Raw genomic sequence first — 16,639 nt, forward strand, 5'->3', positions numbered from 1 at the left:
CCTTGCAGCTCCAGCAGAATGTGCAGCGGAGGCTGAAGGCAGTGGGTCTCTGCAGGGAGAGCCATGGTAAAGTCAGGACAGAGCCATCACTCATCGCTTATCTCAAGGACTCAATCTCAGACTTGTACTTTTGCTTCTGAATGGCATCGCAGAGCTAAGGAAGTAAAGCTACACTGCAGGCTATTCAAAGTGTCTGTGTTTAGCTATGCTTAGAAGCATGTCCATGCCACATCCCTGTCCTCATTTGTAAAGAAATAGAGTCGGTATCGCAGCAGGATATTGATCATACAAGCCTTTCTCCAAACCCTTCTGTCCTCCTTACATTTCATCTTAGAAGTGACTAGGAAGCCTTCACCATTCATCGTCATCCCTCCTCTAACTGAACAAGGATACAAGGCCTGTTGTGCCAAGCCTCAGGAGTGACCCAGCCGACCGCACTTCAACCTCATCTTTGCTGCTGTTTTGCTGCACCTTAAAGAAAGGTGTCTCTTGCTCTGACCAGCCTCCCAGCATGGTGAAGAAGAGCCAGTGAGTTTAAGTTCACTCTGTCTCCAAGCACACAGTCAGTGTAGATTTCCTGCTGATCCTTGGCTGTGTTACTATGTCAGTCTTGCCAGCCTTGTTTCTAAAAAACAATAGCATGGTATACTCTCAAATTGGATTTGCAGCTGTGGAAAACAGTCCAATGACCCAGCAGCTGATGAAAAAGAAAAGATCTGTTATTTGGGAGCTCTTCCATTTGTTCCCAGCTGTGGACTCTCCATCAGGGAGCTGGGTAATGTCCTACCGAAACCATCAGTGCACACTCAGAAAGGCTTCTCTGTAGGCAGTTAGATAGAGACTTAGTGTGAACAGACATCTCCCTGCCCTGGAAATGTGTGTGATGAACCTCTATTAAACTCACTCAGACTCTCAGTCAATGTGAATTTCTGAATTTGGTCTTACACATTTCCTTGCAAGCCCCACACACAGAACAACATCTAGTTCCTTGTTCTACCAATATGAGATGTTTCATTGACAACAAACCCAGGAGAGTGTCACTCTTTTCCACCATCGGTGCTGTGCCCCTATTAATGGAGTGATGTTCTTGTGTCCCAAGTGTGTTAATGTTTAGAGTTTGCTGACGTTTGGATGGGAGTTGTAAAACAGATGCAGCTGGTGACAGCGACCCAAAGGATGTATTCAAGGAGAAGCAGTGAGGAGCTTTGTGAGAGCTTAGCTCTGCACAGCCTGCATCTCCCTGTGGATATTTATTTCAAGAGGCTATTAAAAGTAGCCCCTGTCACCCACTGTTACTCCCCAATATTGACCATCTTCTATTTGTATTCCTGAAAAAAAAAAGGTCTTGTGCCTTGAGTTTGCCTTGATAGAACTCAAGCACGCACTGGGCGAAACAGATCAGACTTCAGGAGGTCCTGTGTTGATCTGAGCAATTTGCAGGTTGCCCCTGGCTTACAGAGACCTCTCCAATCTGCCATCAGCTGCATTTTGTTTTCTTGAACTGACTGACCTATGGTCAGGGGAGGTGGGATGGGGTGGAAGGGTGGTGGCCTGCTGGGATGTGGCCTTGCTTCTGCAAAAAACAAAGGATGCAACTTGCCGAAATGTATTTTCTCTTTTGTCTTCTGTGCTACTGAGTTTGACCTGAACCACTTGAGAACAAAACTGTGTTGTTTCTCTTTCAACAGGTGAACATGGTTATTGGCATTCTGGTTTTTAACAAACTTGTATCCAAAGATGGAATAACAGATAAGAAACTGAAGGAACGGGCAGGGTATGCCTTATCAATACGTCTAAGTAAAGAATGAAAACAAACAAACAAAAAAAGGTTGTGATCAATAACCAGGCAAGGGATCCAAAGAAAAATTGGAGACAAACAAAACAAAACAAAGAAAACATTTAAATTAAACAAAGCAAACCAAAGAAATTGTTGATGCAATGCTGTGTTGTGTCATTCAGTGCAGTGGAGACTAAAGCCCCAGGAAGCAGCACTGTGTTGCCAGGAGGGAGGTTTAGAAGTTCATCTCTTTGTTAAAATGGCTTCACTCTTCACACCAACTCCTAGAGACAATAGCCAAATCAGAGAGGAAGTTGCCACTGCAGAGCGTGGCCGGTGGAGTGGGCTGTGTGATAGAGAAGTCACATCTAAAGCTTGGCACCTTGCTGTGAGGGCGATGAAATGCCTTGCAGGAAAAGACATTGGAAGATCTGGGAGTGAAGAGATTAGTAGATGGATAGATGAGCAGAAAGAAAAACCCGGAGGTAGGTAAATCTCTTCTGATAGAAAAGTTTGTTATTTAAATAATCTTTTCCACAACCATGTCCCCGGCCACCACACCCAAAACGCTGGGTGTGCAGAACTACTTTTCTTCACAGTATAAATTGAAGGAACTATTCCACAGCCCTTATAAGTGCATTTTCACACAGGGGACGGGGCCTCAATTGCCCTGTTGGCTTGGCACCAAACTGCTGACAAGGACTATTTTATTGTGAACTCCAGCAGGATGAGAATTCACTTCATCTTGGTTTCTCCAAGCGAGGCTGCAGCCTGCTCAGACTATATCCCTGGGCTAACCCATGCTTTAAGCAAGGACAAAAATGGCATGCTGACGCTTTGAGTCAAATCAGAGCATGGAAAATGTACAGATCGGCCCGACTGCTGATGCTAATACATGGCATCCACTGTCTTACCTGGGCTGCTCTTTCAGTCAGAGAAGCTAACTCTTGACCTACTCTTCAAAAAGACTTATTGCTTAGTTGATGGCATTTGCCTTGCTTGGGTTGCTTGGCAGTTGATAGTGTTTGTAGATAATGAACATACTTCTGAAGGAAAATGTTGTTTGCAAAGGGAGAACAAGGAGAACAGGACATATTCCGATGCCTCCATGTATGATTACAAGCTCAGCCTAAAAATTTAGAAGGAAGAGCAGCCTGTTTTTGAAGTAGATACGTCTGTATAGGTGAAGGAAGCATAGATACCTGCTGTACTGTGTATTGCACTTCAGGGCTTCACAGAGGGGACAAGTGTCCCCATCCACTGTGGTCCTGCAGGACCCTAAGTTGTCTTAGAGGGTTGAGGTGAAGAGTACAGTCAAGGTTAAATGTGCCTTTTGTTGCACTGTGGACTACTTGCAATGAAAATAAGTTTTCACAAAGTGATGGCAGAGTAACAGAGGGCAGAAGCTAGCTCCTACCTAGCAAGAGAAGGAGGAACCTGAGGAGTCTCAACCTTTGAGTAGTGGCAGTGAGGTGTCCATGTGGCATAGCTCCTCAGGAATCTTGGTAGGAAAAGCCCTCCCAGCTCCGTAGCCTACAGCCACATTTTTTCTTCAAACATTTTTTCATTTTTCCTTGGCCACAGGTCCTGAAGCGTGGCCACTCACTATGGCCAAGGAAGATCTTCCTTTAGGGCTTGCAGGTTCAGGTGCCTTTACCCTTCAAGGCAGATGTTAGAGCATCCACAGCTTGTCCTTCTCTTACATCAGGACAAAATCAGAAGTCTGAGTGGTACCTTGATAGTGATAATAAAAGGAGGCTTGGGTTGGTTTGGATGAGCAGGGAATACCATTGCTGGGAAGTTTCCAAGTAGGGAAAGGGCAAGAGACTTTGGCACATTGCTTAACACATCTACCAAGGAGAGGGTGCTTTATTCTGAGTGATGCCTTCTTTAAAAAGAGAGAACTCAAGAAAATACCCTAACCTCAAACAGAGTTAGTATCAAGGTAATTATATTTGAAAGCAAACACAGAAATAAATCATTTATTGGATTAGCAAAACAGTGAGTCTCTCACTCCCTTTCTCTAAGCTAAATGCACACAGAATATCCTTATTTAATGCATGCCGTCTGGTTATTGATCACATTCCTTGTTATACTTTGAAAGCAAAACCTACAGAACAACAACAAAAAAAGATCCTTTTTTTCTGATGTTCTTTGTTTTTTCTTTCTTTTCTCCTTTTTCCCCCCTCTTTCATGTCCGTGTGTGTGTGTGCAGTACTTTTAAGCCTTCTCTGTGCTAAGTGATTTTGCCAATATTGTTCTCCTTCCAAAGTGCACCCACTAAGAATGCCGAAATGCTTTTGAGAGTCTGGTACCCGCCTCGCTGTAGCTAGCCGCTCCTGGCCTGGGCTTGGGAACCGTGTTGGAGGGTAGATCTGGAGATAATCGGAATGAGTAACTGCCTCGGAGATGTTTGGATCTGGGGAGATGGTATAAAGAAACATTGTGTTTCCTTTAGCAGAGGCAAGAAGTATGGTTCAGTGTTGCAAAACAAAAAGGAAAAAAAAAAAGAGAGAAAAAGAAGGGAGAAAAGAGCTATTTAACACAAAGAGAAGCCCAGCACACATACTGCAGCGTAGATTGGTTGACACAAACAAATCAGCGTTAACCAACAGTTACAACAAAATAGTACTTGAAACACAGTAGGTCTTGCCCTATATTTACTGGAGAAAATAGTTATCATTATTGTGTCATATCTGTCAGAAAACGTTAACTTTCTAGCAGCGATGACTTTATACATGGACCACAAAGCCAGGCTTTAAAAGATGGGTATGGTTATAGTGAAAACTGGATCAGCACACAAAACTGCCCTGAATCCTGTCTGGGAATTAACCGTGTACTAAAGCTAGGGAGAAAATCGTGCAAGTGCCTTCCAGCAGATACGTGCTTGGAATTGTTAATCAGTTCCCCACGGCTAATCTGCCTCCTTTTGCGGTCAGCTGCACAGAGAGCATTTGAACTCTATTGACGTGAGTGCTACTGAAAGCAAATGTTTTAATGTTGTACGCAGGAGCCTTTAAAATGAATTTTAAATTTATTCAGCCGGTATTTATTCTAGAAGCATTTGTGTGCTCACACAGCCAGGGAACAAAATTGAGACTATAGGGTATATTCACAAATGCTAATTTTAGCCTGCTGAGTTTAATTGCCCTGGGCTTCCTCTGTAGCCACTGGAGAGAGACAAGAGCCTCATTTAGTTCTTCCAAGTTGCCTGTTAGAGGAACTTTATTTTTTCTTTTCCCCATCGATTATAGAGAGGACTTGAGAAAGTTTGCCCCAATATCTTGTGAGAAATATTCGACTGCCCTGGTGGGGTGCAACAGCACTGGATTGTCAATGCCTAGAGTAAAAGTGATTGGAAAGGTAATCATTGCATTAAAATAGGGACAGATTCATATTGCCTTTCATCTGAGAGTGTTTCATTTTAGAAGCAGCGTTCCTGCGCTCTAGGCCATGAATGGTATAACGCACTATTCAGTAAGTAGCAAAATCTAGGCTCCAGCAAACACTCCAGATGAGTTCATGAATATTGTGGATATTTAGGAAGCCAAATAAGAAGCTAATTAAATGAATGCATTATTTGCTGTAATTATTTAATTAGCTACCATTTCATACATACATGCACCAGTATAAACCTGCTGCAGGAACTTAGTGTATTAACAACCCCTTGCCTCCAGCAAAAAGAAATTTGAATATAAATGCATTCACATTTGTGCTTACTGCTTACAGCTTTCTGCATAAATACACCTGACAGCAGTTACAGTTGTGTGTTACAGTGGTCTTTTGACCAGCTTTTTTTTGTGATTCAGTGTCATTCATGTTTTTTTCTGGCATAGTTTTCCATCAAATTTCTTGAATCTGCTTTCTTTTTGCTGCCTATCTCTGCCTCTCTCTGTCTTTCTGCTGATCTGTTCTTTGTGGCTCATAGGTCTGGGGATAGACCATCTTTTTTAGTGGTCTTGCACTTAATGCCTCTCAAGACCCACTTTATCTTTGGTTCAGCCATTGTTCTCACTGGATTTACAACATTCTTCCTCAAAGATACGTATCTATTGACACAGTAGCTAATTTTCTCTGTGTCTCAAGGCTACAAGTTGCTGTGGGATGCCTTAACTACAAGTCATTATTCTAGAAGGAAGTAATGGCTTATGTCACTGTAACTGATTAAAAGACCAATCAATAACCACTTAAAAGTAAGCTCACATGGCCACCAATAATGCTGTGCTGGTGTTCATAGCAATGTCTTTTTTTTTTTTTTAGTTTAGACTGAACATAGCCATAAAAATTAGGAATCTGTCAAGTTTTCTAGTCTCTCTCCCAGATAGGTCCTGTTATAGCCCTACCTTTGGTATTTGCAAGTATCATCTCTCACCAACTGCACTACCATTCCCTGGGAAAAACAGGCCCTCTGCCCCTTACCAATGATGTTAATGTCATTGTTGATATTAGGCTCTTTGTGTAGGTCTGCAGGACGTTTTGCTGACTCCTGTCCATTTCCTAGACCAGGTCTGTTGTGGAAGTCATGCTTATTAGGCAGTTCATAGAAATCAATAAATTTGAGGATCAAATGATCAATATGAAGCCAGTGTGGCCTCTGGGCTCCAGAGTTAGAGGTGGCATGTCAGCTGGGTGAGTTCCTGTACACCAGTACATATCAGCTTCCAAAGAACCAGATAGGCATGCCCTTTACTGGGTACCTAGGTTTTGGGAGTCTCTACAGGGTCCCCAAAGCCCCAGACCACGATGGCCAGGGATTGATGGTATCTTGAAAAAAAAACAACAAAAAAAGAGAGAGAGAGAGAGAGACCTATCTGAGCAAGTCTCAGTGTTAATCCCAAAGATGTCATCAGCTCCAAAATAAGGTTTCCCCCAGACCTGAGAGAAGAAATCACCGAGACGTACTCAGCCCATTCACCTCCCTTCACGACAGCCCAACAAAACACCTGAGCTCATTCTTAACTTCAAGAACTTTGCCTGTGCTTCGTCACAGATTATGTCATCAAAGATTGACCCAATTCCTGCTGTTGTCAACTGCCACATAGGTGTTCCCATCAGTGTGAGGATTAACACACAAGGGTCAATGGCGAAAGTATTGCTTTGCTTATTGCGAAGTCCATTGCTTTAGGAAGCAAACTAAGCAGACACAATCCCCATAGCCCTACTTCTTGCCTTCTACTGTACCACCCTGACACTTTTTTTTTTTCCTCAAGCAAAAAAAAGCCAGAAGGGAAAAGAACAATTTCTCAAAACAAGTCAAAAGAAGACAGTGGAGACTGGGAGAGCAGTTTCCATGGGTGCCAGAGAGAGACACCCTAAATCTGGCAAAACCTTCACCAACACAGTTCCACCCACTCCAGCAGCACCAACGCATCTCTGAACCACACATTTTCCCATTTCCTGCATCTGGAATGATACAGATGAGAGAGTTTTATTCCCCTCTGTCTTTCATTTCTCTTTTCAAACTGGTTACGGTTGGTTGGTTCCCTTCCTTGTTCTTTCTTCCTTTCTTTCGTTCTCTCTTTCTTTTGGCTTCTCTTTCCCTTTCCTTTCTACGTTTGTGTTCATGAGCAAAGTGTTTTGTTTTGTTTCAGTCTTTTGATTTTAATTGCAGTCAGATGGCAGTGCCCCTTTACGGCATGACGCTCAAATGTTCCAAGTGTGGAGTAGTTTCTTCTGCAGAAGTTTCGGCCACAGCCACCAGTAACGCCATGTTAGTTCCTCTAATTTCAACTTCTTTTCTTTCTTTCTCACTTTCTTTTTTTAATTTCCCTCTTTCATTCCCCTCCTTTGCCAGCCCCTGTTTGTTTTCTCTCCCCATGTCCCTGCCCTCATCCCCACATCCCACCTTCTCCCTGATCTCATTCTGTGGGCCATGAGTAGTGTAGGGTTCCTGAAACATCCTGGGAACAAAAGTTGATGGGCTGGATCCTGCAAAGCTCTTTAGAATATGTCTATGTGTAAGCATATGAGTAGCCCATGGAAGACAATGGGACTGTTCATTTGCTTAAATTTGGGTATACAATTAATGCCCCAGTTCAGCTTGGTTCTTGGAGTTAGAGACTGTGGTTGCTATTGATGGTAGAATATTAGGGCCTCAAACTCCAGTTTAGGTGAACAGTTAAGCATGTGCTTGAGTCTTGACTCCCATGAGACTAGAGAGAATTGACTACGATTTCAATGAGGCTGGTTATTCACCCCTACAGGTTTTCTTTTTGGACAGGGCTAGAGTTAGGTCTGATAACTTATAGGGCTGTAGTTGAGATATGATAAGAGTTGGCTGCCACTTGCAGTCCTCCAACAGCATTTGCAATGAGATCTCAGCGTCTTAAAGCATTCCATAGCTCTGTGTTTTGAAAATCAAATGTTGTTAGATCTTTTCTTGGGTGCAAATAGAGTTAGTAAAAAAGAAGTCATCGCTTTGAAAATGTCATAACTTTGTTCTTCTGGAATAATTGTTGCTATTCATATTGCTGGCTTTTTTTCCCCCCTGAGGTTAAGGTAGGAGGGAGAGCAAGGAAGGGAAGATTGATCTTTCCCCTCGTGAAATTTTATTTTTTACTTTTATTATTTATTTATTTATTATTTCTGGGTAATTATTTATTTTGCTTTAAGTGTCTAGAGCAATATATGCTATATAAAATGTACAAAAGAAACAGTCTCAAACATTTACAGCTTGTAAAGCTCCTACTTTTGATCAATCTAATGATTGGAATGTAGAAACATAAAAGAAAAACACTTCTTTTTTTCCATGATGTTTTCAAATCTAGAAAATGTTTTTAAAAGATTGTATATTTCTGAAAAATGACCAATTGTCGTTAGGAGAAAAAAAAATAAAAGATTTGGTAGCCTTTATTAAGAGTTAAGGTTTCTTATGAGATACAAAAGCTAAACAAAATCTCATTTATTTTTTTCACTGCTGAGCTTTTTGTTTACCTTTTGCAACAGTGACCAGCTGAGGTGGTGAAATAAATTGGTCCAGAGCACATACCATGAGTCAGAATTAGCAGGTCACTGCTTTTTGGTTTTCCATGTCTGCAGAGGAATGTTTAAACCATCAGAAACCTTACTGTTAATCAGTCAGACTATTAAAAACATTCATAGTAAATTCCTTAAGGAAAACAATGTCAAATTCTTCTGTTGTACTATTTGATTATTTGACAGTGGTCTGTCATAAATCACATACCTCTGATTTATCTTAAAATCTGGAAAAATGAGATTGAAATACCAGTCTGCTGATGTTTTGGTTTAATTGGTTTGATAGAGATTGGAGGGGTCTTTTAAAAGCTTATGGGATATTTTGGGTTTTGTTTCTTTCAGCAAAAGATAGATACATTAAGTGATTAATGCCATTGCTGGTTCTGCTGTGTGTCCTGAAGTTCACTATGATCTTGTCCTTGCAAAATGACATGACAGCTGAATAATAGATAAATTAATCACCCAGTCCTGATCTGACCCTTGTCATCCACTTCACTCTGCAACTGAACAGTTTTTTTTTTTTTCTTCAAATCTATTGTAAATGAGATTGTCAATAAGGCAAAACTTGGACTATGCTAGCTGTCACTACTACCATTCCTCTGGCATTGATCCTAAGCTTTGGGCCAGCTTTGCCATTTAGTTCTGAAGTCTTCTAGCAGAAACTAGATGCCATAAGGATTCCTGGCTCTCCTCTGGCATGGAATTAGCCGCAGTTGCTTGGTACAGAGCAACGCTCTCTCCCTGTGGTCTGCTCTGGAGTATGTCCTGGGCACATTTTTCCATTGAAAAGGTGCCTTTTACCACATTTCCTTCCTTTTAATTGTGCTTTATAATTCATTTGTCTTTGCCACTTGTGAAAATATTTGATCTGAGACTGAAATAGCTAAAAAAAAGTCTCAAGGAAGGAAGGAAGCCTTGTATTACTGTGCTCCTCGAGCATGATAATAGCGTGCACAGTAATAACATGCACAGTAGTACTTTTATAGCTACAATTTTCCTCTTTTGGTAATATGGAAACAATACTAAAGGGAATTCCTCCAAAACTATCTCTAAGATTCCATTAACACTTATGTTCTTGTTTTTTAGGAATAATATGAAAGAGAAAGAATAAAGGAAATATTTGTACTTTGTTTTTCCTTTAGCAGAAATGCTGTGAAATAGAAGCAGGGTCATTCCAATGGCTCTCCAAAATGAGAACCACCTGCTCTGTGCAGCATGTGAGGAGGAGCCCGTTCATCTTGTGTCCCCCTTTCCACAGCTCTTTGCCAGGAGCTGCTTTCTGAGTTATAATCTTCTGCTATTTCTTTAGCTTATTGTACCAACTACCAGTCAGACGAGTAATGAGAGGAATTGGTCGCTTACCTCTTCATAATGGCTCTTTACATCTTTGTTGACATGTACTGTGTTTTCTTCTCCTGCTCGCCCTTTGTCAGGACCCAGACCTCTTAAACTTTCTTTATGTAGATCTTTGTCTACAAAAACCTTTTTTCTCTTTCCATTACTAACCTCTAAGATTCATCAGTTTATCCTGTTTCTTTTGCAAAGATGAAGAGTCCAGAAGCCACCAGCTAGTTAAGGAGCAAAAACACAATTAGCTTTAGACATTCTGACCAAAAATCATGATTTGTTTGCTTCCAGAGCTGGGTCTCTTAGGTGCTCTCATCCTCAGGCTAAGATTTTGTCCCACTAGGTTATGCTTAGGGCAGTGTCACCAAAGCGTTTCCATGTTGTCACATGGCATTGTAGCAATACCTACTTGTGTTGTGATGTGGCATTGCTATATCCCAAGGTAATGACATTTCTCTGTGAAACAACAGGAACACGGGGTGGTGGAGAGGAACAGCATGACATGACAACTGTATTGCTGAGTAACATTCATGGTCATCACACATCCGTCATCGTGCTTCAACAGTGAAGCATAATGCTATTCCCTTTATAACATTACTGTCATTCATAATGAGTGCTGTGATGTATGGAACAAATAAGAGGAAAAATGCCTACTTTGTCTGCCAGCTAAAGCAGTTAGTCCTTTGTCTCAAGCAATAGAAATCCTGGGTTCATTGATCACAGACAATCCATAATGAAGAATTATTAAGTAATCACAATACCATTAGATAACAAATCATCATTTCACGTTGCATAGCACCATAACACTATGATGTTTCTTAGATCCTGAAAGCTATTCTGCACCACTTGAAAAAGGGATAGACCAAAAAAAGTGGCAGAAGTATGAAGTCTGCTATGAATTAAATTAATTGCAGGTGGAATTAAGGCAATTTCACAGGAGATCCACTTATCTTCCCTTGAGTTTTCTTCTCAAATTTCAGACTCGATAGAATGTTTTAGTAGTTTTTTTTTTACATTTAATATTTCAAAAGCTAAGCAAAACCATGAAAGTAAAATTAAAGTAAGTAATAGTCCTATGACCCACTGCCATCTGCCACTTGAGAATAAAGATTATGCATTAAATGTCAACAGATATTTCCTTAGCATTTGTAAGGGATGAATACTGTTGAGTTGTCAGCACCTGTAAGATGAATCACAAAGAGAGATCAGAAAGTCAGACCATAGTTGTAGCTGGTGTAAATCAGTACATCTCAGTTGGGAAAATTCTGATTTACATCACCCAAAAATCTGGCATAATGCTATTTTTGTCATCTGAGGTGGGAGTGTCATGAGAATGCTGCTATTAAGGTTGCTTGTATGTGATCTGCAGTGAAGTTTATCAAGATGTCTTGTTTCAGAAGAAGGTTAAACACTTTGCCTGTATGAAGAATCATAGAATATGAGGCTAGAAAGGGCTCACTGTGTCGGGATAAGGGCTACAGAAGCTCTGAAGGGATTCCCATATAGTTCATAGAATGGCACATTGTGGAGGAAACCTCATCTTTCCATTTGGCTTTTCTGCGTCTTTGGTTTTCTTTTCTCTGCACTTACTACAAGTTTTATTAATTGCCCCACTGCCAACGTTAACAATGTGAGATTTCACTTAATTCAATATGATGAGACAGATTTGGGGGGCTGAAGTGGAACACAAAGATTTGTTTAGGGGTTGGTTATTTCGTTGAGGGTTGTCTTTGGATGATTTTGTTTTGTTTTGTTCTTTTGTTTTATGAGCAGTGCTTTAAAATTAAAAGAACTTTTCATTCTGTCATCCTATGTGAAAACTCCAGATATGTAGATGTGTCATGGCCTTTAGCTTACATGAAAAACTCATAGTACTTGATTTAGTTGAAGAAAAGTAAATGTCATTTATCCGTTCCTTTAGGTAAATTACATTGCTTAAATATACCGCTGAGGGACATATTTGAGTCTGAACTGTCAGCAGAAATATTTACAGTAAAAGTATCATTATGACTGCACAAATAACCCATCACTTTAGTGTATGGTCATTACAGCGCAACTGATGTAGCAGTCCTTGAAAATCTCTGAACTGAAGTCAGGGTGTTAAATCCTGATGTCCAATGTCCTGATGTCTTTAATCCAGCTTTGTTCAGGTAAATCTCTCACGGAGGTCTGTGAGGATTGTATAGCATGCAGTGGTAATTAAGTCACATGTGAGTACTGTAAAATGTATGTCATGCTATCCGTCCTATAATATATTGTGTTGCTTATATGTGTTGGTTAGTAAATAGTTTGAGGTTTTCTATGCAGAAAATCTTGAAACCGAACTTGTTGCTTAGTCTAGACACAAGTCTGCTCTTATTAGTTAGATAGATCCCCACCAAAAAGTTCCTTAGTATTCTTAATGCACCCATTCCTAAAACGTCCATAGCATGCAGTTAAGATCACTTGGGGCCCTTTCAATGAGAGCACTAAATGACTGGATTATGCATGAAAAAAAAGAACTGCTTTCTCATTTCCAGAGTCATTATGCATAGAAAAGACTTGAAGGTTCATGTGAAGGTACTAGCATTGCAGAAGACTGTTTTGTCCAGTTTTCTACAATAAGGATTAAGAAGCGGTTTCAACATAGCATGTCCCCTCGAGAATAAATTTATCTGTAGCGATATTGCAAAAGGTAGAAGAACTGCAAGTTTTCAAAGCATTCAGCTAGGAAGATCATGGGAGAAAGCAGGAATTTCCTGCTCAGAGATAATTTGAGCAAGATATCTTGATATCTTGATGCAGTCTTGTAGGGAGCATCTGCTGTAAAGGGAGCTGTTTTGCAACAGCAAGAGGAGATCAAGCTCCACGTCAGCTCTGTGCTCATATGTTTTAGTTTTTTGGAACCGTGATACATGTTCCCACCTGATAGTGTCTTCCATGTGCTGTAGAAGTCCCAGTGTCTGTAACTTGAGTATGGACAACCATCATGACAAACCAGCCTCTGCTGCAGCTTTTCTGCTTCCATCTGGCAACCTACTGTGATTGTATTTTGTCTCCTATCCCCTTGGGAAATACCACAGTAGTGAAGCAGGGGTACAGAGTGGGAAGGGCATGAAGGGGAAGGTGAGGTATCTGCCTCCTTCCTACCCACCTCGATTTTTACCCATAATTGCATCATGGCTCATAGTCCTTCCCTTAGAAATGCATGTCACCTGCTTTGGTAGTGTGAGTGTGCGAAGCATTCTCCTGCTTCCCCTGGGAGAGGGGCTCAGAAAACATCTAGCACAAGTGCACATTTACCGAGGAAAGGTCTTCTGAAGCCCCATGGGATCAGGAGGCTGAATTAGCATCGCATGTGGAAATGGGTGATGCTAAAGTTGAATTCTCTTTTCCTCTCCCTTAACAGGGCATCCCTTTGGAGCTCCTGTGTGGTCCTACCTCTCCTGGCTCTGACTTGGATGTCCGCAGTCCTGGCAATCACAGATCGGCGCTCGGCCCTTTTCCAGATCCTTTTCGCTGTCTTTGACTCACTGGAGGGTTTCGTCATCGTGATGGTCCATTGCATCCTAAGGCGGGAGGTGAGCACAATGAGCACTCTTATGTATAGCCAACATATTTCCTGTAGCAAGCATCAAAAAATGTGCAGTCAGCCTGTTAGCGTCTCTAATCTTGTGAGTTGTTAACTTTCACCTTCACATCAACACTGACCATAGAAATGTCCATGACATTATCAGCCAGATAAAGATGGGTGGGATGGATGGATGGGTGGATGAGTCAATGGTTGCCATGCTTTATGTAGTATAGACTTGGTGGAGTGGAATTTTGGGAACATTTTTCTTTCCATTTGTTTTCTAGCTTTCTATCATATAATCTTTGCTTACTTAACACAAAAATAAGCATTTCCAGAAATGTGCCATCCCATCAAAAATGGAATATTAGCCAAAACAGGTTTGTGATTTGATTTTGAGAAGGAAAATGCATACTGGAAAAGTTTGCAGAATGGTTGTATGTTGGCACTGGTACCTAGACATTGGAATTATAAAGTAAAGCTAGCTATAATCCAGCCAGGAAATTGAGCAAATTTTCTCCAGCTTCCCTGTGGGTATTTAAAGTTGTAAATTATAACAGGACAGAAAATGAAGAATATTTTATGTTTCTCTTACTCTTTTCACCTTAATGAATGAATTCATGAGTGAATAACAAAGACAGGAAGCTTTTTTTTTTCCAATACTCATTTTATCTTCCTACAGTTCCTTTAAATTAAGTAAAATAGATTAATTCTTTATGTCAGACAAATGAAATCAATGGAATTACTTACTGGCTTGGCTGAGACTGCTTTAATTAATTGTATTATGAATGTGGGGCTCTGTTTAACTCTCACTGCAGTCACTCAGATTTTTGCATTGATTTTAGTGACTTTTGGATCAGATATTTAATAAAGTCAATATAGCATTGTATTCACACTTACTAAGTCTAAATATAAGGATTTATGCAATAGCATGCATCATAAAAATATTGCAAGCCGCAGAGTAAAGATATTTTCCCTCCTAACTGTATAAATCAAACTACTAGAAGTGACCAAGTGTGGCACAGGGTACCTGTAAAATCTTTGTGCTGCTCTATTAGTGTGTGAGATATGTAACTTCTGAACCACTTGAAATGAATACCAAAGTGCTACTGAAGCAGAAGCCACATTGTTCTAAGCTACCAAGGGCTATATGGTTTTCTTTTTAGCAGAATTTCATACAGTTTGCCTTTACATGTTATTCTTTCTGACTCAGTCTTTTACAAATCCATTTGCTTCCGCAGGTCCAAGATGCTGTCAAGTGCCGAGTTGTGGATCGTCAAGAAGAGGGCAATGGAGACTCTGGGGGGTCATTTCAGAATGGACATGCTCAGCTAATGGTAGGGAAAACTATCATCTAGTCTACTATTAAGGGATCTGGGGATTATTAACCAATAACAGATAAACAAAGGGCTCTGTCTGTCCAACATTTTGCAATCAACAGTCATTTTTCCTTTAAAACTGTGCTTGAACAAATGTGGTGCACGACTTAGGCTCATTTGTTCATTCATAAATCCCGTTTCTTTTCATTACAGTATTCAGGAACTCAAAAAGTCAATCTCATAGCATTAGGTTTTACAGACATTTTGGTGTTACGTCTGACCAGATGCTTTCCTTCCTAGAAAAAAAAAAAAAAGGTGCATCTGCTCCAGGATCATGATGGAGATGGTATAATAATCATTTGATTATTATATCAGTGATAATAATTATAAATGATGGCATAATAATCATTTGATTTCTCAGGTTGATGTAGAGACGTAGAGGTAGAGATGTAGCGATGTAGAGACTCTGATGTATAGAGTTTAATACTGCAAAACATTATTAATTCATCTGCTTAAATTCCACTTACATCACAACCCAGTGCATTTCTTCTAGGCCCTCCTGTGCTAAGCTAAGTAGGTTGGATGAAAGCTCTCATTTCAAAAACCAGAGTCTTTAAGTCAGGCATGCAGTGCTTTGGCGTATACACCTCATAGGTGTTTGTTAAACAGGTGCATCATTTCTAATTTAAATGTGTAGGCTTCTCATTTTGATACTTAAGTTCTTACTATGCTCTTTTATGTTTAATTAGAAAGTCCCTTGTGTCCCTAGTACTTTTCTCTTTCAATATTAGACACCATAATCATACCCTTTTTTTTTGGAAAGTAACACTCTGAGCTCTTTCATTCTATCTCTGTAAGACATTTGCCCTCAAATTATTTCTATGACTCTTTGCCACATATCCTTCAGTTTTTCAGTATCCCTTAAAAATATATCCCTTAAAAATATGGATACTGCAGTTGTTATTCTATTGTCACCATCCCGAGCAATACATTCTGAACTCTCAGATTTTTATCCTTCTGTGTATAGCTCTATGTTTTCATTCATTATTTACCACTTTGAAAACTCTGTAGACTGCAAATTTTTAGCTTCCTTTTGGAAGTTGATGGAAGTGTTGAAAAGTAGACAACTTACAATCAGTTTCTTCCCATCCAAGTGAACAAACAAACAAGCAAACAAAAAACAAAACCCAAGCACAAATGATGGCTCCTCACTGGTATTTTTGGAGAGATGCAGTGTTATTTTATAGTGACTCTGTCATAGTCTAACCAAAGAAATTAAAATTTTACATCTACCCTTTTAAGTAATCTCAATATATTCTCAGTGAATGGAAACAAGTTTAACGGGGTAGAACTGTTTTTCATGCGATCTTGTTGACTGACATTAAATATACACTTGTCCTTAATTAATTTGTCAGTAGGAGCAGTACAAACTGTTTTGTTATATTATTCTGGAAATCCTATCAGGCAAGTGTGATTACATTTTTTTTCTGTTTTATTCCACTTGCCCTTTTTAGCATAAGCCCAGTATTATTTATCTTCTATTATTTTGATATTTCCTTGATATTCCCAAATTTATGAAGAAATTAGATAACAAGTTTGATAGAAATCTTCAGCCAGCTCTTCTAAGACTCTTGGATCTGAGCCTGCTGATTTTGAACAGTTTATTGCAGT

General features: G+C 40.1%; 1 protein-coding gene across 6 annotated transcripts in view; it reads left to right on the forward strand.

Annotated features, from left to right (window-relative positions):
* ADGRB1 (adhesion G protein-coupled receptor B1) overlaps positions 1-16,639 on the forward strand; it is a 257,067-nt gene that overhangs the window by 220,828 nt on the left and 19,600 nt on the right. For 3 of the 6 annotated variants that reach the window (XM_088531233.1, XM_088531226.1, XM_088531238.1), the window contains exons 24-27: positions 1,689-1,774; positions 7,389-7,487; positions 13,488-13,659; positions 14,891-14,986. In XM_088531233.1, coding sequence (XP_088387359.1) covers positions 1,689-1,774; positions 7,389-7,487; positions 13,488-13,659; positions 14,891-14,986 — 453 coding nt within the window. The remainder of the gene's footprint in view (positions 1-1,688; positions 1,775-7,388; positions 7,488-13,487; positions 13,660-14,890; positions 14,987-16,639) is intronic. The other 3 variants (XM_088531260.1, XM_088531245.1, XM_088531253.1) reach the window with 1 other exon arrangement.

Source organism: Tinamus guttatus, unplaced genomic scaffold, assembly GCF_059628265.1.
Source record: "Tinamus guttatus ecotype Peru unplaced genomic scaffold, ASM5962826v1 Tinamus_guttatus_pri_ptg000032l, whole genome shotgun sequence".
NCBI classification, from domain to species: Eukaryota; Metazoa; Chordata; class Aves; order Tinamiformes; family Tinamidae; genus Tinamus; species Tinamus guttatus.